Consider the following 24,550-nt stretch of genomic DNA (forward strand, 5'->3'; position numbering starts at 1 on the left):
AGGCATTGTCAAGGTGATGCTTTTTTCCTGAAGACCAGCTGCTGGTAATTCTTGACTCCTCTGCCACATGGCAAGGCACATGGCAGTGTCTGCTGGTCTCCCCTTCTCCTCCAGATTTTGCTGTTTTCAGCTTCTTGCTTTTGTGGCTTTCTCTTTCTATCCCATTTATAAAGGACTTCAATAAGAAGATTAAGAACCACCCTGAACCAACCCTTAACTGAAGTTAAACTAATTAAAAGGTCCTATTTACAATAGGCGTACACCCACAGGAATGGATTAGCTTTTAGAACATGAATTTCTGGGGAACATACAGTTCCAAACCACCACAGTGGGCTATGAGTACCATGAAGATAAAAAAAAAAAAAAGAAAATGAAAATATTAGAGGATACTACATATAGCAAGGGTAATGAATGCTATGAAATGTTTTATAGGTTGTAATATAAAATGCAGTTTTCTATAGGTTGAAGTAAAAAGAGCTGAAAGCATGGCTCTATTATTCAATGATGAATATTTACTACCTAACAATAGCCTTATGGTGAGGAGGCAAGCAACACTGAAGGAAAAGTCTATAGGGTATTATAAAACTCATTCCTTTTTCCTATATTCTCTCTCATATTACAAAGTTAGAACATGAGGATGAAACTGTTTAGCTCAAATTTCTGTAGCTAACCATTATTAAAGGAAAACACAACATGAAGAATGTCTACCTCTGCAGAATGTCTTTTTAAGACATTTCACAGTATCTCACACATTGCGGTCTCTTTTCTTTTTTTTTTTGACAATTTATGTCATAGGTTTAATCAGAGGAAAATCTCTCCTTTGATAATCCTTCTTATATTGAGTTGGTAAAATGTTTCCCCTAAAGAGCTTTCATTTAACAGTGATTATTTATTGTAATATTCACATAGTGAATAATTATTCACAGGTACTAATTATCATATTTGTTTTATAAATTGAAAACTTCACCTATCTTTTTTTTTTTTTTTTTTACTTAACAGATCAAACTGTATTTTGGATGTATATTTTAAGCCAAATGAACACTTTATTTTCCTTCTTAACTTTGTTACCAGGAAGCCAGAATTAAATCAGATGTTCAATTCTGGTGGTTGTTTAATTAATTGCTTGTCTACTTAACACAATGATCTCCTTCCCTACAGGGCTTTTGATCTGATCTCTATTTAGTTTGCCGTATATAACATGCCTACTACGTCTGAACTTCTAAAGTTCTTTCTTAAAGAAGATTTAATTTATTCATACATAAATAGCAAATACAATTATTAAATGATCTTACTATAAAATTTAAACATAAACTGGGTGCCTGTGATAATGACTGCCTTGAGGGCAGATGGAGAAACTTTCTCTTTTTTTCCCCTTAAGCTTTTCACACTAAACTATTCTGAATGACAGTATTCTTTTCACATAGAGTTAATGGACTTTTGGAGGATTTGGCTGTTTATATGAATCTTTATTTTTATTTATTTTTTGATTTCTTGCCCACCACCATAATGTAAAAATACTTCAGAATTTGAAAACAAAAAATTGAAATTAATTAAATTCATAACAGATTTTTGCCTCCAATACTAATTTCTGATTAGAACAACTAAGCTTACCTTCTCACAGGTCTCAGGTGGCAAAACATTTCTGCACATATATATACGTCAACTTCCAGGAATCCATTAATCACTTAAAAAGTTAAGCAGATAAAAAGGTGAAAGGTTTAAATCACTTTAACAGGCATTTACTAAGCCAGCCAATGTGCAAAGTACTGGGAATAGACAAAATAAGATAATCCCAGTCCTCACAAAATGTTTACATTCTAGGAAAGAGGGAAGTGGAAAAACAGACACAAGCAGATAATTATAAAACAATGAAGTAGCTATAATGATACCGACATGCCCAGAGTATTATGGGAAACTCCCATATGCTACACCTAAAATAGGGGATTCTGTAAATTCTTGTACAAAAAGATGGTGACCTTCCTGGATGGCAGATGGAAGAGGCAGCGACTACAATTTGTTTACAAACCACTGTAAATGGCTACCTTAATCCATTTAATACCGATTGCTACTAGTTTCTATTTCATATGAAGACTTCTGTGAAGTCTCAAACCGAATTTGGTGGAAGGAGATAGAATCCAAATTATGTAATATTTTTAGAAAAACGGTGGCTTAAGTTATTTTGATAGATTCAAAAGCAGTAAGTAACAGTGCTGGCAAGTAGATGTCCAAGTAAATTGGTCATTTAACACAATTTTTATTTAAAAATAATTTATTTTAACAAAGTTAATAGCCTTAGGCTACTCATTTAAACTGTTTCTTTCCTTAGTAACTAGCGTGTATGGCTTTTGAAAGCATGAACAACATACTTTATTCCATCAAGTGATAGAAGGTGGCAATTTTTCATTGCTTTTCACTAAAATCCTTGGAGAAGGGGCAAAGGCAAAGAAAAAGCAAAAGCAAGTAGTTCCACCACATAAGTTAATAATAAGCTGTAGCAAGTCCCTAGATGCTGTAGTTTCCTTTCCTAAATCACATGCTGTGAGATTTTAATCAGAGCAATTTTGGAAAGTTTTTCCTGTGATAAATAAAAAATTTCAGGAAAATATCATAGTCGTAAATAATAAAACCCAAATTGTCGTTGATTTCTTATTTCTGAATGAGTTAAAACAGACATGATGCGGATATTCAGGCCCTGGCATTGCATGAACTCAAAAGCAACACGTCGGGCTAAGGTGACCAAGACCCACTCCCCATGCCCCTTTTTCCCCTTTAAAAGACCCTGAACGCACAACTGGAACTCCCTCCTTTCCCCCGTTCCTTACGGTTCTGGAAAGTCCGATGCGAGGGCTTTCTCCGACCTGTTTCTTCCACCTCCCACCTTGTCCCAGCAGCGAGGACAACTGCTTTTCCTGCAGGGCTGTCAGCGGCCCTCTCAGCTGTGCGGGAGCGCGCGGAGCGGCGCATGCGCACCGGGACGCCAACCCGGGCAAACGTGCGCGCGCCTCAGGGTCGGGGGCAACCACCTCTGCCCTTGCCCTACTTTGCGACAGACTCTCAGCAGGCTCCTACGCGCAGTGCCCTATAAGTCCCCACCCCTGTATCTAGCTGGGCACGCACTGCCCATCCATCCATCTACCCATCCAACGCCACTGGGACCGCGGCCGGTCGCCCGAGGAGAATCCAGGCACTGGGATGTGGTAGCAGATACACACTCTCATTGGCTGAAGAGTGCCAGGCCTTCCTCTGAGAGCGCCTACGTCTTGGCACTATTTCCTCCCCGCGCTGACGTCAGCGCTCTGTGACTGTTCGGTACTCCCGCGAGTTTTGAAGACCCCGCCCCTTCGCCTTCGCTGTCAATGTTAAGTGGTCCTGTGCAGTCCGCCCGAGGCTTTAAGTAGCGCGAGTAAACACTCCGGGATACGTAGAACTCGGTCAAGTAGGCCGGGAAATACCCAATGGTAGGTGGCGAGCGCGGGGACGGAGAAGAGCGACTAAGCACAGGTTAGTGCTTGGAGCTGAGCGCTGGGTGCCGCGTGCTCCCGTGCGGACCTTGCCCCAGTTCCCCTCACCTCTCGGGCGACACTGGCTGGGTCGATTCATTCCTGGAGAGTGCGAAGCTGGCGCGTTTGGATGACTTAGATGAGAGCCTCAGATCTCGTTCAACATGTCCTTTAATTTTCCTTCCACAAATATAACCAATTAAAAAAAATCTCTTTCCTCCAGTTCGAATTTTCTTTTTGACTTTGGCTCCTTCAATAACTGGCTATTTAAAAACTTTCAGCATTCTCCACTATCAGCATGGACTTTTTACTATTAGCTTTATTTTGCTCCTGTAACTTTGAATATCCTGGAAACTGTCATATATGAAATTAGGCAAATAAAAACACCACTTCTTTCTCTTTCCACCTTGCTGAATATTTTGGCATTTTGAGGCAGGAAAAAACCCAACAACAGACAAACAACAAATTCCATTTGTTCCAGTGGCAATATATTATGGATGTGTTCTCTTTAAAGCTCTCAATTTCTCATTAGAAATTAAACCAGCCACTTGCTGCTATGTATTCCATCCTATCCCACTTGCCCCAACAGCTTAACCTATCATTCCTTCTCTTCCACAGTCTTCATCTTCTCTAGTAGATCCTTGCCATCTGCATTTAAACAGTCTCCTATTTTTCTAATTCCTTTCTTAAGGTTTCAGTTACCATTAATATAGAGCGGACTAATTCATAATTGCCTAACATCTCCATGTGTCCTCAAAGGCAACTCAAAATGAACACATCCACAAACCAAACTGATGGTAATCTTCAACTGATCCACTTTGAGTGCCCCAGGTAAGTTGTAGTTACAGTCACCTAATTTGTTCAAATCTAGAGAGCTGGGCATCTTTCTTGACGTATCCTACCTCACTTCGCTCTCATTTCTCATCCAAGGTAGTATTTATGATAGTAAGGCATTTTCCTAAGTGCTAGGAATTATTTTTCTAGTCTTGTCAAGTTATAGATTTAACTCCAGTGATGATACCACTACCGTATCTTAGAACTTCTGTTAAGAAATACTTTCAGTCTCTCTAGAACAAGTCATGCCTTATTCTTTATTAATCTAATTCAGACTTTCTCTAAATGATATTAAGTTATAGGATATGAAATCTAAAGCATCAAATTAAGGATGAGGATCTCCACCTTGGAGAATGATTATGCTACAGATTCAGAAGATGACTGCAGACAAGGAGTTTGAACTTCCTAAGATGGTTTGAAAAGAATCTTTGGATACTTGATTTTGGTTATGTTTCTTTAAAATACTACTTTCCTTAGTCATCTAACATAAATTACAAATTTAAAAAAGTCATACAGTACAGTAAAGGAAAGATGAACTAAAGGAAAACTTTTCCAGGGTAATTTAATATTTGTGGTATAATTCAGAAGCTCTGGGATTTAGTATTGGAGTCATTTTTGATATTACTGTATATTCTAGATGTACAATATGCTTTAGAGACTGGATTGCGTATATACTAAACCTATTCCAAACCTAAAGTTTTTTTTTCTGAAAATCTCTGCTGCCTGCTCTCATGTTTTCCCTCATGTCTTTCTCTTATTAAGTGCTGTACAATATTCAATTTTTGTGATTTTTTTTCATTGTTTGGACTTCCGAATAAATAGGAAATTACTATAATTGGGTTCTCTTAATTTAAGGAGAAGTAAAAAAGTCAATGTAATGTGAAAAATCCCTTTTAAATGTAGGTAATGTCATTATAAACTGCATATTCCAATAAACCAAAGCGTTTCCAAACTATTAACTTACCGAAAACCTGGTGTCAGGTCTGAGCCACCGGGGCCACTCAGGCGTGGGAAACGCACCCCACCTCGCCTGCCATGGTGGCGATGGTACCCCTTTGCAACTCTTCCCAGCCATCCAGGCTGCGGACGCTGCAGCCCGCAAGCCTGATGCCCACTGCATCCTGTTCAGAGGAGCTGTCAACTCTGACATTAGGAAGGAAGAAGTGGAAACCCAAGGACTTAACACCTATAAAATGTGCTGGAGTTCCGAGGCTGACCCCGCCACCCTCTCTTCAAGAATTGTTACTTGAACCCTACTTTAGTTGTCTGAGAGTCAGCAGTTTGAAAGTAAACTCAGGGAATGGATATTCATGCTCATTATCTTGCACAAACATTTTAATTTCTGAGCAGCCTTGATTGAACTAAGGTGCTGGTACCATAGCAGGTAGCTTAAAGGCTAAAAACTTTCAGTTGAGGGGAGAAAGGCAATATTTAATCATACAGAGAAAATCCAGCTAGAAGAAAAGGAAGAGGCCCCAAGCGAAGTTAAAAAATTTGTATCTGTACAAAATCCTTTGCACAATGAGAGCAAATATTTTTGCCTAGTTATATTTGTTGATCTGAATTCTTCAGTCCCCTTGTGCATGTGTGAGTCGTGAGACTCTTTCTCAGCAGAGATGACTGATGGATCTTTCAGGAATCCATGTTTAAAAGCTGATTGTCAGTGTTTGTCAACGAAAGCTGTTTCGCTTTGAATACTTTATGTGATGGTAACTAAGGGAACCTCTTAAAATTTCTCAGGATCCTCTCTAAAAACATTATTCATAATTTAAAGATGATTCATGGAACTCCCCAGAAAAAAATTATTGCATGTTATATTCAAACATGTTTTTAGGCCATGTGGAATAAATAAACTCATTAAGATTTGGTTGGGAGAAAGAAAAACTATTAACTTACCAGTAGTAATAAAATGCAAAATCTAAATAGGGTGAAAACTGTCTTTATTTTTATTGCCTTTTATTTTCAACAATGATTACATGAACTTAAAAAAAAAATCCTTTATTAACTAATGGTTATTGAAAAGCCAAACCTTTCCAGCCCATTTCATATTCTCTTTCAACCATTTCAGGGCAGAACAATGTTCCAAACTATAAACCTGTTCCTTATTAACATTGATGGTCATGTGCTTAATGAAAAGTTTTGGATCCGATATACGAGCAGCCATAATTAGCCTTTCCACTGCAGCTTGATAATCATCCTTGCTCCGAGATTGTTCTTCACATCTACAAAGTGAACACCTCACAAAGTCAGAAACTCAAAAAGAAGATATATAGTTTCTTAAAAAAAAATAGTCATTTACATTTACTGGTACTAAGTTATGACAGTCTTACCATATCATTCTGACAGTGGCTTTCAAACTTTTTTGGCCATGCACCTTCATATAAAAAACTCAAAAGTTTCACAAAAGGAAACTTACCCTTCTGTAAATGTACTCTATTTTCTATTTTTAATAAAGCCGGCTGCAATCCCCCAAACTGATTTCACTGCACAAATGGACTGTAACTCTCATGTGAAAAGCACTGATCTAGTGCATGGTTAATGACCACACGGCTAATAACCTATATCTTTTATATTCTAAAATTTAATAACTGCATACTTATTCATTATATTACACAGAAAAGTACTGAATTTAATGAAGTTTGAAATTACATTCACATGTTTAATCTTGCTTTTGGCTAGTTTTAATTACAAGCAAAAACGTAATCTGGAGTTAACATAAATTGTACAGCTTTATGAAACCTTGGGTTTCTTCATTTCTGATTTTAGGTATTTCACTTACTGCTAGAATTTACTTTTCTAGCAATTTTTCACCCAGCTCCATCTGCCAGCAATTATGACTAAGTTTACTTGAATAAAATTTATACCAATTTTTTCTATGGGGTGGCGAATAGGAAATACGTAAAAGAGAGTTGTGGCTGTTATATTAGGCATCACTTTTTCCTTGTGTTCACTGCTTCCTGCTCTTGATATCTACCAGGCCCAACAGCAAGGCTCGAGTATGAGCCCCCACAGGTATTAACATCATGGTAGTGATCCACAGAGTGGGGGTGGTGAGGACTTGTTCTTGAAACGGGAACCAGTGATCATGGAGAGGAAAAAAGAGTGGACAGTCACCTCCTATACATTCTAGCTTAGAAAGAAGTTCTCTGGAATCTGGCAGATTGAGCGTACACTAAACGTGCAATTTTTGAAGGTCTAAACAGATAAAATTCCATCTCATAGAGGCTGATGTAATAAGGCAGAGTATAGTATAACAATAAAGAAAACAATATTGGCTTGGGCAAAATCAAATATCTTGGGGTCACAAATACTATGCCCCCCCAATTCAATAATCAATAAAGATGCTGCAATTAGATAGAAAACCATGAGAAAATCCAATGTTCTATTAGGATACTATGAGCCTGGATGCCTCAAGATACTATAGTGGTAAGTAAGGAAGCCCTCAAAAGAAACTATAAGAAAAAAAGGATAATGCTAGTGGGTTTAAAAACAAGGTGTCCTGTTCAATCTAAGATGGCAGCATAGTGAGGTATGGAATTGAGTAAGTCCTCCAGAGCAGCTAGTAAATAGCCAGGAACAATACAGGACAACTGCTGGGGCCACATCAGTGACTGGACACACAGCGTACATCTGGACAAGGTGGGCCAGCTGCGAGCCCACCCGAAACCATGAGTCCCCCAAGCTGTGGAGGCTGGCGCCCCTTCCTCACAGGCTGGTTCCCAGAGGGGAAAGGAAAGAGATTTTACTAACAGCAAGGGGCTGAGCTCAACCAAGCTCCAATTGTGGAACTAATTAACAAATTCTGACTACTAAAAATAGGACCCCAGCTCAGCTAAACCTTGAATAAAAGCTAAAGTTACTAGTTTTTGCCCCATTGCAGAGGGGGCAGGGCTGATGGAAAAAAAAAACATGGAGGTTTTTTGGATTGGACAGCACAAAATACTTGAAAAGGTCTGGACCCTAGAAAGAAAGGGGGCACATAGGACCTGGAGATACACAGAGCAATGTACCAATCTAAGCTCTTGATCCACAAACCCAAGGAATGGGTATCCTGCACTGAAAAGGTTTTTTTTTTTTTTTTAAACAACTGCAAGGCTTCTCAGGCTCCAACTCCCCAAGGGTGGAATTAAGCTTGTCTGAGAGACAGAGGCTGCTCAGGTGAAAGGAGATAATTCCCTGGAGGCTGTGCTTTCCCCAGGAGAGGGATGGGGCCCAGCTCAGGTGGAATCCCTCCTGCAAGGAATTCAGAGGGACTGGAAAACTGAAGCAATAAAACCACCCTACACCTCTTCTCTGGCTCAACCATGCCCCAGCAGGGAGAGTCTGCTGAAGTGAAAGGCACCGCGTCACTAGAGACAGATAGGAAAAGAGCAGAAAGAAGTGTGGAGAAGAGTGTAAAAATGAAGACTATCAATAAAGACAAAAAGAAGAAAAATTAAATATGACATGTAAAATCCAAAAGACAAAATGGTAGAAGAAATTACTGCCCTTACAGCAGTAACACTAAATGTTAATGGATTAAACTCCCCAATCAAAAGACACAGACTGGCAGGATGGATTAAAAACCATCTATATGCTGTCTACAGAAGACACATTTTAGACCCAAGACCAAACATAGGTTGTAAGTGAAACGTTGGGAAAAGATATTTCATACAAATAACAATCAGACAAGAGCAGGAGTAGCTATACTAATATCTAACAAATTAGACTTCAAATGTAAAACAATTAAAAGAGACAGAAAAGAAGGACACTATGTATTAATAAAAGGAACAATTCAACAAGAAGACATGACAATCATAAATATTTATGCACTGAGCCAGAATGCTCCAAAATACATGAGGCAAACACTGAAAACAGAAATAGACACATCCACCATAATAGTTGGAGACTTCAATTCCCTGCTCTCATCAATGGACAGAACATCTAGACAGAGGATCAGTAAAGAAATAGAATTTGAATAATACAATAAATGAGCTAGACTTAACAGACATTTATAAAACATCACACCCCACAACAGCAAGATACATCTTTTTCTCAAGTGCTCATGGATCATTCTCAAAGATAGACCATATGCTGGGTCACAAAGCAAATCTCAATAAATTTAATAAAGATTGAAATCATACAAAACACTTTCTCGGATCATAAGGAATGAAGCTGGAAATCAGTAACAGACAGGGTGCCAGAAAATTCACAAATATATGAAGGCCCAACAACACACTCTTAAAAAACGAGAGGGTCAAGGAAGAAATTAAAAGAGAAATCAGTAAATATCTCAAGGCAAATGAAAACACAACATATCAAATTTTATGGGATGCAGAAAAGGCAGTGCTAACAGGGAAATATATTACCCTAAATGCCTATGTCAAAAAAGAAGAAAGAGCAAAACTCGAGGAATCAACTGTTCACATGGAAGAACTAGAGAGAGAACAGCAAACTAACCACAAAGCAAGCAAAAGGAAAGAAATAATGAAGATTAGAGCAGAAATAAATGAAATTGAGAGGTTGAAAACAATCGAGAAAATCAACAAAACCAGAAATTGGTTCTATGAGAAAATCAATAAAATTGATGGACCCTTAGCAAGGTTGACAAAAAGAAGAGAAAGGATGCAAATAAATAAAATCAGAAATGGAAGAGGAGACATAACCACTGAACCTGCAGAAATAAAGGAGGTAATGCGAGGATACTATGAACAACTTGATGCTAATAAACAAGACAATGCAGATGAAATGGACAACTTGCTAGAAAGGCATGAATAACCAACAATGACTCGAGAAGAAACAGATGACCTCAACAAACTAATCACAAGTAAAGAAACTGAATCAATCATTAAGAAGTTCCCCAAAAACAAAAGTCCAGGACCAGAGGGCTTTACATGTGAATTCTATGAAACATTCAAGAAATAATTAGTACCAAACCTGCTCAAACTCTTCAAAAAACTTGAAGAGGAGGGAAGGCTACCTAACTCATTCTATGAAGCCAACATCACCCTCATACTAAAGCCAGACAAAGATACTGCAAGAAAAGAAAATTACAGACCAATCTCTTTAATGAATGTAGATGCAAAAATCCTCAACAGAATTCTTGCAAATTGAATCTAGCAACACATTAAAAGAATTATACACCATGACCATGTAGGATTCATCCCAGGTATGCAAGGATGGTTCAACATAAGAAAATCAATGAACATAATACACCATATCAACAAAGCAGAAAAAACATAAGATCATCTCAATTGATGCAGAAAAGGCGTTTTGACAAAATTCAACATCCTTTCTTGTTGAAAACACTTCAAAGGATAGGAAAAGAAGGGAACTTCCTCAACATGATAAAGGGAATATATGAAAAACCCACAGCTAACATCATCCTCAATGGGGAAAAAACTGAAAGCTTTCCCTCTAAGATTAGGAACAAGACAAGGCTGTCCTCTATCACCATTGTTATTTATCAGTTGTGGTGGAAGTTCTAGTCAGAGCAATTAGACAAGAAAAAGAAATAAAAGGCATCAAAATTGGAAAGAAAGAAGTAAAACTCTTATTATTTGCAGATGATATGATACTATATGTTGAAAACCCTGAAAAATCCACAGCAAAGCTAGTAGAGCTAATAAATGAGTACAGCAAAATGGCAGGTTACAAGATCAACATTCAAAAATCTGTAGTGTTTCTATACACTAGCAACGAACAATCTGAGGGGGAAATCAAGAAAAGAATTCCATTTACAATTGCAACAAAAGAATAAAATATTTAGGAATATTTAACTAAGGATACAAAAGATCTATACAAAGAAAACTACAAGAAATATCTAAAAGAAATCACAGAACACCTAAATAAATGGAAGATCATACCATGTTCATGGATTAGAAGACTAAATGTAGTTAAGATATCAATTCTATAATTGATTTATAGATTCAATGCAATACCAATTAAAATCCCAAAAACTTACTTGCAGAAATAGAAAAACCATTAACCAAATTCATCTGGAAGGGCAGGGCACCCCAAATAGCTAAAAATATCCTGAGAAAGAAAATGAAGTTGGAGGTCTCACACTAAATTTAAGGCATATTACAAAGCTACACTGGTCAAAACAGCATGGTACTGGCATAAAGACAGATATACTGACCAATGGAATTGAATAGAATGTTCAGATATAGACCCTCTCATCTGTGGACAACTGATCTTTGATAAGGCATTCAAGCCAACTCACCTGGGACAGAACAGTCTCTTCAATAAATGGTGCTTGGAGAACTGGATATCCACATGCAAATGAATGTAAAGAGGATCCATATCTTATACCCTATACAAAAATTAACTCAAAATGGATCAAAAGACCTAAAGATTAGATCTAAGACCATAAAACTTTTAGAAGAAAATGTAGGGAAATATCTTGTAAAAACTTGTAATAGGAGGCAGTTTTCTAGATCTTACACCCAAAGCATGAGCATTGAAGAAAGAAATAGATAAATGCAAACTCTTCAAAACACTTCTGTGTATTGCGGAACTCTGTCAAGAAAGTAAAAAGACAGCCTACACAATGGGAGTCAACATTTAGAAACGATGTACAAGATAACGGTCTAGTATCCATAATATAAAGAGATTTTTCAACTCAACCACAAAAAAGACAAACAACCCAATTGCAAAATGGGTAAAAGACATGAACAGCCACTTCTCAGAAGACGAAATACGGCTAAAAGGCACATGAAAAGATGGTCAACTTCCCTGGCTATTAGGGAATCAAAACCACAATGAGATACCCACCAGAATGGCCATTATCAATAAAACAGAAAACAACAAATGCTGGAGAGGATGTGGAGAAAGAGGCACACTTACCCATCACTGGTGGGAATGTAAAATGGTATGGCCACTGTGGAAAGCAGTTTGGTGGTTCCTCAGGAAGCTAAGTATAGAATTGCCATATGATCTGGAAATATCATTGCTAGGTATCTATTCAGAGGACATGAGAGGAGGGACACAAATGGACACACACTAATAGCAGCATCATTTACAACTGCCAAGAGATGGAAACAGCCCAAATGTCCATTAACAGACAAGTGGCTAAACAAGCTGTGGTATATACATATGATATAGTATTATACAGCTATAAGGCAGTATAAAGTCATGTAACAATGTGGATGGATGCTGAGGACATTACACTAAGTGAGATTAGCCAGAAACAAAAGGACAAGTACTGTATGGTCTCACTGATATGAACTAAGGTTAAAGAATGAACTTGGAGAATTTCAATTAAGAACAGATGTAATAAGGAGATAGAAATAGGGTAGATATTGAGTAATTGGAGCTGAAGGGATACAGATTGTATAACAGGACTGATTGTAAAAATTCAGATATGCATAGCACAATGCAACCTGATGGTAGCACAATAATGTAAGTACACTGAATGAAGTTGAATGTGAGAATGATAGAGGGAGGAGGTCTGGGGACACATATGAAACCAGAAGGAAAGATAGACGATAAAGACTGAGATGGTATAATTTAGGAATGCCTAGAGTGCACAATGATAGTGACTAAATGCACTAATTTAAAAATGTTTTTGCATGAGGAAGAACAAAGGAGTGTCAGTATTGCAGGTTATTGAAAACAGATGGTCATTCATATTTTACAACATCAACTTCTGGGTAAGACTAAAGCAAAAAAATGTTTATTTTGTACAAAATTTATATTCTGACTAGGGCATTTCCTAATATAACTTATATGGACAGGTTAACTGAACAGTATAAGTACATGGAACCTTGAATAGGGCATGAAATTTTGTAGGTTTGTCCAGTGTGATGCCCTGATAAATCCCAGAGTGATTTGAACAGTGAATAAAAAAGTATTTGCAAAGTCCCCTTGGGGGAATGGCGAGAAAGGGGGAAAATTCAATTTCCCACTTTGGGGAATTCTTGATATTCCTGCAAGCAGTGGGGACAACCAAGATTGACTGAGCCATCAATCTTGGCGTTTGTTCCTATGAAACTTATCCCTGCAAAGGACAGGCTAAGCCTACTTAAAATTAGGCCTGAGTCACCCCCAGAGAACCTCTTCTGTTGCTCAGATGTGGCTTATCTCTCTCTCAGCCAACAAGGCAAGCAAACTCACCACTCTCTACCTCTCTATGTGGGACATGACTCCCAGGGGTTGTAAACCTCCCTGGCAACGTGGGACAGAAATCCTAAAATGGGCTGGGACTCAGCATCCAGGGATTGAGAAAACCTTCTTGACTGAAAGGGGGAAGAGAAATGAGACAAAATGAGACAAATAAAAATGATACAAAAAAAAGTATCAGTGGTTGCAAGATTTCAAATAGAGTCGAGAGGTGATCCTGGAGGGTTTTTATGCATTATATAGATATCCCTTTTTAGTTTAAGGTGTATTAGAGAGGCTAGAGGGAAGTGCCTGAAACTGTAGAGCTGTGTTCCAGTAACCATGTTTCTTGAAGATGATTATATAATGATACAGCTTTCGAAATGTGACTGTGTGATTGTGAAAACCTTGTGTCTGATGATCCTTTTATCTATGGTGTGGACAGATGAGCAAAACATATGGATTAAAAATAAATAAATAATGGCAGAACAAATGTTAAAGACAAACAAAAAACCAAGTGTTAAATAATGACAACGTGGAAAATGAGGGGAATGTGGAGTTTACGTGTTCTGAAGTTCTTGTAATTTGTGAGAATGGTAGAGATAATGACTAGCTTTTTAGCTAACTGACATTCAAAGGAATAAAGGGAAAAAACTTATCAATACAATAGAATGCAGTAAAGGAGGGGGGAAGGTAATATGAAAGCATGGTAGAACTAATTACAAAAGAAGATGAGTAAATAAATCCAAATATATCTGTAAGCATAAAAAGAATTATAGCCTAGCTCATAAAAGTCGACCCTCAAATGAAGGATAAAGCTCACTGCTATTTATAAGCTATCTACCTAAAATGTGATATAGAAAGTTTGAAAGTAAAACAGTGGAATGTTACCTGTAGCAACATATCAGACTAAGCTGATATATATACTGCCCCCTTCCCTGCCAACTTTACCTGCTCCCAAAACACAAAGAAATCTTAGAAAGAAAAGGAAATCCGTAGTACTATAAGTGAAAAAAAAAAAGATATCAAAGACAAAGTGGTAAGCACAGATTAACAGCACAGTGAGCTGATGTTGGACTGGAATATAAACCCTAGGAATGGGATGTTTCTGAAGAAGAGAACTGGATGGGTTATATAGCAGGAAAACAATAATCTAAGGAAACCATTTGGCTATGTTACTACCAGATAAAAAAGAGAAAGAACAGAGAACTAAATTTTAAGGTAAAAAATATTAATAGGTAAAAAGAGGAACATTATTTAATAATAAATGGAATAATCCACCAAGAAGTTATAAAACTAATGAACTCCTGCATACCTAATATCTTGGTCTTCAAATATATAAAGCAAAAATGGATATAAGGAGAAATAAACAAATCCACAATCAGTGGGATAATTTAAAGTATTTCTCTTAAAAATCAATAGAACAAGTAGGTAAAAAATTTAATAAAACGTAGTAAATGTAAAAAGTAAACTTGTGCCAATTTGAAGCAATTATGTACCCCAGAAAAGTCATGTTTTGATCCTGACTCTATCTTGTGGGGACAGCTGTTTCTTTTAATCCTAACTCAATATTGTGGGTAGAAATGTTTGATTAGATTCTCTCTCATGCCCAATTATGGGTATGACCTTTTGATTAAATGGAGATGTGATTCCACTCATTTCAGGTGGCTCTTGATTAGTTTACTAGAGTCCTTTAAAAGAGTAAACATTTTGGAGACAGCAAAGCTGACACAGATCCCTAGACACTGGAATATAAACCCTAGGAATGGGTTGTTTCTGAAGAAGAGAATTGAATGGGTTATATAGCAGGAAAACAATATATAGCACTGGCATTTTCCCATTGTTGGGAGTTACTACTACAGTTTAAACATTTATAAATGATGAAAACTAGTTACCTTTTTCTTTCATAGGATAATGTAGCAAGTATGGGAAATATAATTATCTACATCCATCCCTCTAAGATCTTTAAAGCATTTTATACCAGTAAAAAAGTTAACTTCACTTTAGATTGGAAGCTACCTAAATATACAATAGAGGATGAGTTAAATAAACGGTAGTATTACAATTATTATACATATTGCACATAAACAAAAAAACTTAATGAAGATTATGTAGCAACATGAAAAACTCTGAAAGAAGTAAACCATATGTTATTATGATTGCAACTATGTAAAAACATTCAGAGATAAAAATGCCTAGAAGGAAACACACAGGAGTAATAAGTTTCTTAACATTATATTACTGAAGTTTTGATTTTTGTTTTAAATTTCTTTTTGTTGTCAGGCTAATTTCCCAAAAGCCTTCACAATTATTTAAGTAGACAGTCTGAAGTGATACTTTATATCTGTGGTTGTTTTAAAATATCCACAAATTCTTTGAGGCCCTTTCCTTCAAAAGGTAGAATGAAATTCCCCTCCCTCTCCTTAAGTGTTTGGCTGGATTAAATGACTTGCTTATAAAAGAATTAAGGAGAAGTGTGCAACCTATGGACACCAGTTGCTGGATGACAGTGTTCCATAGGTTTTTTACATTTCTGCAAGTCTTGCAAGCAATGACACTGACTACCCTTTGGTTCCAGAACTTCATTTCAAGATGTCTCTACAGTAACCAAAAAAAACAAAGACAAAGACAAAGTTTCTCCCTCTGGAGCAAAGGACAGGTTTGCCTACAGCCTTAGAAGATAGATATGGTGTCTCCTTCCAAAGCTAAGGACAAACATGTTTACTGCCCAATATAAAAGATTTGGGTTCCCTAAGCTCAGAATTCCTTTCCTGTAATACATCTCATTGAATGTGTAGACAACTCTCTAGGACCATCTGTGTTGCCCCATAGGACTTGGGAACAGGGAAGATGTGAAGTAAATATATGGCTACTCATGCTGCTTGCTTTGCCATGAGTCAGAAAGTCCTATATCTCCAATTCAGGAATCTTGTGTCTAATGATAGTATCCATAAAACTACAGCAGGTTAAACTGTAGCCCTGCAAATACGTTAAAATCTCAGACCCTTCAGTTTTGTGTTTTTTTTGGTACACTGTATGGTAGGGGTCACATTTCATTCTTTTTCCATATGACTATCCTGTTATTACAGCACCATTTGTTGAATTTTTTTGGGGTGGGGTGGGGGGATAGTGCATGGGTAGGGAATTGAACCCAGGTCTCCTGCATGGCAGGTGACAATTACACCACTGAACTACTCTTGCATGCCCAGATCCTTCAGGTTTTGACATAGGACAAAAAAGGCACTACAGCTTCTCCTCACTCATTCTCTCTTAGATTGCTCACTGTGGGAAAGGATAGTTGTCACGTTGTGAGGACATTCAATCAACTTATGGAGAGGCCCACATGGTGAAGAACTGAGGCCTCCTGCAAATAGTGCTGTGAGTGAGTCATCTTGGAAAACAGATCCTGTAGTCCCAGACAAGCTTTCAGAGGACTAGAGTCCCTGATGAGTCCTGGCTGCAATTATATGAGAAATACAGGCAGAACAATCCAGCTAAGCTGCTCCCCAATTCCTGAACCACAGAAACTAAGATAATAAATATATAGTGTTTAGACCACTAAGTTTTGGAGCAATTTATCAACAGAAATAACTAATATAATCAATCTGAGGATCTTGTTTGTGATACTAGTAAAATGAAGCTAAATTCTTGTTAAGAAGCTATAAAACAGGAGTTCCATGACATCCTTACACTATTAATTTCTTGAATAAAACTGACAAGAAACTGGGGTGGTATAAGTCTAAAATTTGGGACTTTAAACAAAATTATTTGAAGGAGTGGCACTCTGGCCCAACCCCTACATTAAAATGTTCATGCATTTACACAATATTTTAAAATATAGTAACTAGTCTGACAGCTTTACTTTTAACAGTACTCTTGGCTGAAGATAATAACTTATCACAAATATCCCTTTCAGACATGGTTCTTAGGTATTTTGGGATGACTGAAAGATAAATACCTTTTAGGTACCATTCTTAAAACTATTCAGTATGCAAGAAAGGTCTACCTAAATAGAAGAAACATTTGACATTGTTACAGCTTTAACTGAATACTCCTAAGAATAATCTTTTCTTAATTTAAACATTAAAGTTTATAAATTTATGTATATCTACACACACACATATATATATATATACAACACATCTTTGGGTGGGTGAAGGACACATGATCTGCTTTCAGAATGCAGTTCAAGTTATACTGACCAACCTTTTCAAAACTATCTGCAGTGTCTGTGTAGAAATTCCAGGACTCTGAATACTACTAGCATTAGACACCAGGAAGATTTCGATAGCTAAAAGCATTTCAATCTCAGATAGATAAGAAGGAATCAGTAGAAGTTTTCGGTATAAATTTCCCTCCAATGGTGGGTAGCAGCCCAATGAGAGAGCACCTGGAAATCAAGTAATAGATCAAATCTTACTAAAACCCCATAGTTAAAAACCTAGATTTCTAAAATAAACATAGGTGATATTCACATTACAGAATAATTTTCCAGTTCAGACACAGATTTATTACACATTATACTGTAAAAAGCTTATCCTGGTACATTTAAAATTCTTTTAATACGCTGTTGAAACATTAACTATGAAATGTGAAATATTTTTTAAAAACTTAGAAAAGTGAGTTTTGAGACATTGTGGCAACTGCCCATTTATTTCAAATCACAGCCAAAACAAAATAATTTTAAGATAACTTTAAAAACCTAAATAGCTACTTGGGTATTTTTTTTTAATGGGATCTAGTTTATTTTGCATATAACATTTGTAACTATTACTTATCTTGAATTATGAATGTAAAATGTACAAAGTAAATAGAAACTACGGTGCAAAGATTTTAATTTTTATCAAATAGTTATAATATTTTTTGAATGTGCATATATTTAGTGCCATTATAGTTTATGCAATAAATATTTATTGTTCTGTTATATGCCCAGCATTGTGCAAGTACTAGATATAAAAATGAATAAAATACATTTCTGTCCTGTAGGTGCTCAGTGTATTATAGCTATACTCACCAATATATTTTCTAAAAATTTTACGTTTTAAGATAGGAGATTTAACTCAAATTGTTTAGGTGCTTATTAGAAGTGATCTATAGGAAAATCTCATTTAAAATGTAGAATATTCAAGTTGTATGTAGGCAATATTACATTGTTATATTTTACTGAAACCGAGTTAAATCTATATGTAAAATTTGCTTAAAATGTTTTGTTAAGACAAGTTTCTTCAAGAAATCTTTCTGATGTGGACGATAATGGCTAATCTTTGAGGGCCTACTATGTGCCAGGTACCTGTGCTAAACATACATGTTTCATTTCAGTTTATCCTGCCAATTTACTCCCTTTGAAATCTGGTACGGTTACTCCCATGTTATAGATGAAGGGTACTGGGTAATCACTTACTCTTTCTATGCTTGGATGGAATCTCCTGGCCTTCTGGTTCCCGATTTTGGATTCCTAACCTCTAGATAGTCCCACTCCCTGCCAGGAGCAGTAAAATGTCAATTTATTAACTTTCCTAGCTATTGGTAGGTATAATTTACATGCATCTCCGTTTTACTTTTCTGATCAAAAGTGGAAAAGAAAAATAACAAACTGATAGAAATCTACCAATGTTGCTTTTTCCCCTAAAATCAAATGAGAAGAAAAGTAAGGATTTAAGAGGAGAAAAGTAATGGAAAGACACACTGATAAAATCTCCCTCTCCTGTCTTTTGAGCTCTGAAATAAAGTAGTATTTTTAGGACTAGATAGAGCAAATAAGGAATTTTTTCTTATTTGCTATCTCTGGACAATTTCCTTCAGATAAACAAAAACAAAACAAAGATATTAAGAAAATGAAAAGAAAATCCACAAAATGGAAAAAGTATTTCCAAATCATGTATCTGACAAAGGACTTGTGTCCAGAATATATGAACAACTCTTACAAATCAACAATAAAAAGACAAAAAAGGGGGTATAAGGATAGTTCAGTGGTAAAATTCTTGCCTGCCATGCTTAGTGACCCGGATTTGATTCTTAGCCTGTATGTCCCCTCATCCCCAACACACAAAAAAAGAAAAACTCAACAAATGGTGCTGCACTAACGGGATACTCACGTGGAAAAAGAATGAAATGTGACCCCCATCATACAGCATGCAAAAAAAAAAGGCAAAAAATTAAAACGCCCATTCAAATCCTTTGCTCATTGTTTTTTCTTTGTTTTTAAATCAAGTACTAGTAGATATGATTACATGGCATTGCAACACTTTTCTTCCAAGTGTTAAGTGATGTCTGAAAATGCATCTAAAGGGAGTTCCAATGTTTTTTTTTAAGCAGTTTTATTGAGATAAATTCACATACCCTATAATCCATCTAAAGTGTATAATCAGTGACCTGGTATATTCACAGAACTGTGCATTCATCATACAATTAATTGTGGAACATTTTCATCTTCAAGAGGGTTCATTATGTTATACAGTTCCGTGTTTCATCCTCTGGCTTTCCTCCTAGTGACATATACAACTCTAAACATTCTCTTTCAACTGCAAATTGTACACACATATTATCACTGTTAGTTATATTCATTATAATGTGCCACCATCACCTCCATCCATTTCCAAACATTTCCAATCAATCTTATAATGTATTCTGGCTAAATTAAACATCAACTCCCCATCCTCTGCTCTCATTCTATCTTCCGGTGACCTATGTCCTAAATATTACAGTCATTAGTTTGCTAATTATATTCAGTTCATATTTAGTGAGGCCATACAATATTTGCCCTTTTGGTCTGACTTGAGGACAGTCAACTTAATGTCCTCAAGGCATACTGCCTTTGTACATTCAATGGAAGCATATTACAATGCTCCAGTTAACTATAGACCCTAGTTTGAGATAATTAAAAAATGATTACATTTTTTCCTAGATTTTTTCCTAGATACCATCCCATTTTTAACACCTTTCAATGTTGGCATTCATTTGTTCTCCCTCATGAAAAAAACATTCTTATATTTGTACAATTAATCACCATCATTGCCCACACTAGGTATTCCTAAGTTACACCGTATCAGTCCTTATCTTCTATTTTCCCTTTTGTCATACATGCCATCCAGCCCTTCTGCCTCAACCTTACTCACATTCGGGTTCCTTCAGTGTACTTATATTGTGGTGTTACCCATTTCTGAATATTTACAATCAGTCCTGTTGCACATTCTGGACTCCTTCAGCACCAAATACATTGCGAGGTTTTTGATGACTGTTTCAATCTCTTGTGATTCCTCTGTTAAGATCTTCTATTTCTTCTGAAGTCAGTGCGGGTTGTTTGTTTCTAGAAAATTGTCCATTTCATCTAGGCTTTTTAGTTTGTTGGTACACAGTTGTTCATAGTATCCTCTTATGATCTTTTCTATCTGTGGGGTCAGTAATATGTGCCTCTTCTTATTTCTGATGTTATTTATTTCCATATTTTCTTTTTCTTTGTCAGTTAAGGGCTTGTTAATTTTGTTGATTTTCTCAAAGAACCCACTTTTTTTTTTTTTTTTTTTACATGGGCAGGCACCAGGAATTGAACCTGGGTCTGGATGGCAGGCGAGAACTCTGCCAGTGAGCCACCATGGCCCACCCTCCACTTTTGTTTTGTTGATTCTCACTATTATTCTCAATTTTATTTATTTCTGCACTAACCATTCTTTCTGTTTGCTTTGGGATTAGTTTGTTGTTCTTCTATTACAGGAACAGCAACTAGGGGTGTATAGTTAGGTCTTTGATTTCTAGCTCTTTCTTCCTTTTTAATGTAGGTTTTGGGGCTATAAATTTCCCTCTCAGAACTTCCTCCTCTGCATCCTGTAAGTTTTATAATGTTGTGTTCTTATTTTTATTTGTCTCAAGATATTTACTGATTTTTCTTCACCTCTGATGACTCAAATGATTCATGTTGCCTATTTCTTTATTGATCCTCTGTCGAGATGCTCTATCTATTGATATGAGTGGTATGTTGAAGAGTTCAACTATTATTGAAGACAGTCTATTATTGTAGCTGTGTCTACTGTAGGTAAGTCCTTTGTTTTTATACGTCGATCTTATATTTGTCTCTCTTTTTACCCTTTTAGTTTCCCTTACTGATAATCTTCATTTCTACGTTCTCCTACAAGCCCCTCTCTCCTGTAATTTCCTTTTAGCCTGTAGAACTCCCTTTAGTATTTCTTGTAGGGCAGGTCTCAGTAACAAACTCTCTCAGCTTCTGCTTATCTGTGACTATCTTAAACTCCCCTTCCTTTTTTGAAGGACAGTTTTGTTGGATAGAGAATTCATGGCTGACAATTTTTCTCTTTCAGCATCTTGAATATATCATACCACTGCATTCTCACCTCCATTGTTTCTGATGAGAAATTTGGACTGAGTCTTATTGGGCATCCCTTGTATGAACTGAATCACTTTTTTCTTGCTGCTTTCAGAATTCTCCCTTCATCTTTGGCATCTGACAGTCTGGAGTAGGTCTATTTGGATTTATTCTGTTTGTAATACACTGGACTTCTTAGATATTTAAGCTTTTCATAAAGAGTTAAGATTTTGGATGCTATTTCCTCAAATATTCTTTCTGTCCCTTTTTCCTTCTCTTCACCTCTGGGACACCTATGACATGAATGTCTTTGTGCTGCATGTTGTCAGTCTGTTCTCTGAGACTCTATTTAGTTTTTCCCATTATTTTGTCCATCTATTCTTTTATCTTTTTTAATTTGGATGCTCTATCTTCTAGTTTAATGATCCTTTCTTTTGCCTGTTCAAATCTGCTATTGTCTACTTCTAGTGCATTTTAAATTTCATCTATTTTGTCCTTCACTCCCATAAGATATATGATTTTTCTTTGCATGCTTTCGAATTCTTCTTTATGCTCACCCAGGGTCTTCTTTTTTTAAATATTTTTACTGAATATTTACACACAGTCCATCCACAGTATACAATCAATGGCTCACAATATCATCACATAGTTGTTTATTCATCACCATGACCATTTTTAGAACATTTGTATCACTCCAGAAAAAGAAATGAAAAGGAGAAAGAAAAAACTCATACATCCCATTCCCTTTACCCCTCCCTGTCATTCACCACTTGTATTTCAATCTACCCATTTTTAAAATCCCTTATCTCCCCTATTATTTATTTATTTTTTATCCATTTTTCTTTCATTCATCTGTCCATACCCTAGAAAAAAGGAGCATCAACCACACTGTCACATTGTAAAAGCTATATAGTTATACAATGCTCTTCAAGAATTAAGGTTACTAGAACACAATTCAACAATTTCAGGTACTTCCCTCTAGCCACTCCAATACACCACAAACTGAAAAGGGATATCTATATGATGCATAAAAATAACCTCCAGGATAACCTCTCAACTCTTAGCTACTAAACTTTATTTTGTCTGATTTTTCTTTTCTCCCTTTTGGTCAAGAAGGCTTTCTCAATCCCATGATGCCAGGTCTGGCTCATCCCAGGAGTCCTGTCCTGCATTACCAGGGAAATTCACACCCCTGGGAGTCATGTCCCATATAGGGGACAGGGCAGTGAGTTCACCTGACCAGCTGGCTTAGAGAGAGAGGCCACATCTGAGCAACAGAAGACAGGTTCTCTGGGGGTGACTCTTAGGCATAATTATAAAGCAGGCTTAGCTTCTCCTTTGCAGGAATAAGTTTCACAGAGGTGAACCCCAAGATTGAGGGTTCAGCCTACTAAACTAGTTGTCCCCACTGCTTGCGAGAGTATCAGGAATTCCCTAGATGGGAAGCTTAATATTTCCTCCTTTCTTCCCAGTCCCCCAAGAGCACTTTGGAAATACTTCTTTATTCACTGTCCAAACTACTCTGGGATATATTAGGGCATCACACCAACCTGTATAAACCAATAAGATCTCATGCCTTATTCAAGACTCCATGTAATTATGGTGTTCAAATAAACTGACCATACAAGTTAGATACTGCACTACCAAAAATACAAATTTTGCACAAGGTCTTCTTAATATCCAGTGTCTCTTTAGTCATCTCCTTGAATTGGTTTAGGAGATTTGTTTGCATATCTTTAATTAATCATTCTAGATGCTATATCTCCTTCAACTTTAAAATTTTTTCTTTTATGCAATATCTTCCTGTTTCTTAATATGTCTCTTATTATTTTCTGCTGGTGTCTGGGCATCAGATTATCTTGGTGAGTTAACTCTGAAGGCCAGATTTTCTCTCTTGTCAAAACTTTTGTTGTTGATTTGGTTTGTGTTAATCCTCTTCTTTGGCATTTCATCTGTATTACCCCAGGGCTGGGTCAAGGACCCACGAAGGGGGTGCACAGTAGTTCCACAGTGCCTCAGAAAGAAGGTTAGGAAAGACGCCTAAAATCCTTTAATTCTGCTCCCCAAGGTGCACTTTTCTGGGCTGCCCAGCATATGGCCGTCTTTGCCTAAAAGCCTCTTTGATGTCTTCCTGGAAGTGTGCTTTCCTGGTCTGCCAGGAGATGATTATCTTCAGCAACCTGTTTCCCCCAATACTCAGAATGCAGGCTATTTTTATCTGTGGGCACCAGAAAATGGCAGAGCCTGGTCCGTCAGAATGAAACTGCTTGGTGGTCCCAGGAGTCCAAATTCGCTGGCCAAACTCTGGCACAGTGCTAGATCATGTCCTACCTTCTTCCTGGGAGAGTGGACTTCCACTGCTCTTTCAGTCTAGAGATGCCTACTTGCCAAAGACTGGAGAACCTGACGTTTTCTGCCCTGAGAGTGGGAATGGGCTCCAGGAGCCAGAGCTGAGGGGAGTTACTTACAATCTCTCACCATAACTTCTCTGACTCTTCCTCCCACACTTTCATAAGTGTTGTAGAACACTTCCCCTGATCTCCAGAACTCCAGAACTGCTGGCCCAAACAGTTCTGCCTGACCCCTAGTTGTTTTTCTGATAAAGAAGTGAGCCTAGCCTCTCTCTAATTAGCCATCTTGGATCTCTCCCCAATGATTTTTAAATGTTAACACTGTCAGGAAATGAGATATTTTGAAGGCTGATTAGTGATTATAAATTATTCATTTGGTTTTATAATTTAGGTACATTAAGCAACAAAAAAGACTTCTTCCCCTTTTATCTCACTTGCCTAAGACCCAGAAGCTTCACTGCATATGA

The 24,550-nt window shown here is 36.9% G+C and overlaps 2 protein-coding genes and 1 long non-coding RNA gene across 8 annotated transcripts in view; 1 reads left to right on the forward strand and 2 right to left on the reverse strand.

The window, feature by feature from the left end:
- Nucleotides 1-3,262, reverse strand: part of TCAIM (T cell activation inhibitor, mitochondrial) — a 105,729-nt gene extending 102,467 nt beyond the window's left edge. For 2 of the 4 annotated variants that reach the window (XM_077129624.1, XM_077129623.1), the window contains exons 1-2: nt 2,823-3,262; nt 1,612-1,684 (exon numbers count right to left, since the gene is read on the reverse strand). In XM_077129624.1, coding sequence (XP_076985739.1) covers nt 1,612-1,684; nt 2,823-2,964 — 215 coding nt within the window. In that variant the 5' untranslated portion in view covers nt 2,965-3,262. The remainder of the gene's footprint in view (nt 1-1,611; nt 1,685-2,822) is intronic. The other 2 variants (XM_077129622.1, XM_077129625.1) reach the window with 1 other exon arrangement.
- LOC143657340 (uncharacterized) lies at nt 3,204-6,689 on the forward strand. The gene is made up of 3 exons (XR_013162809.1): nt 3,204-3,501; nt 4,192-4,331; nt 4,631-6,689. It is a non-coding gene; the product is annotated as an uncharacterized LOC143657340 (long non-coding RNA).
- TOPAZ1 (testis and ovary specific TOPAZ 1) overlaps nt 6,243-24,550 on the reverse strand; it is an 85,158-nt gene continuing 66,850 nt past the window's right edge. For 2 of the 3 annotated variants that reach the window (XM_077129621.1, XM_077129618.1), the window contains 2 exons: nt 17,622-17,805; nt 6,244-6,556 (listed from right to left, as the gene is read on the reverse strand). In XM_077129621.1, coding sequence (XP_076985736.1) covers nt 6,340-6,556; nt 17,622-17,805 — 401 coding nt within the window. In that variant the 3' untranslated portion in view covers nt 6,244-6,339. Of the gene's footprint in view, nt 6,557-17,621; nt 17,806-24,550 lie in introns of all 3 variants that reach the window. The other variant, XM_077129619.1, reaches the window with a different exon arrangement.

The sequence above is a fragment of the Tamandua tetradactyla genome, chromosome 15 (assembly GCF_023851605.1).
Source record: "Tamandua tetradactyla isolate mTamTet1 chromosome 15, mTamTet1.pri, whole genome shotgun sequence".
Taxonomy (NCBI): Eukaryota; Metazoa; Chordata; class Mammalia; order Pilosa; family Myrmecophagidae; genus Tamandua; species Tamandua tetradactyla.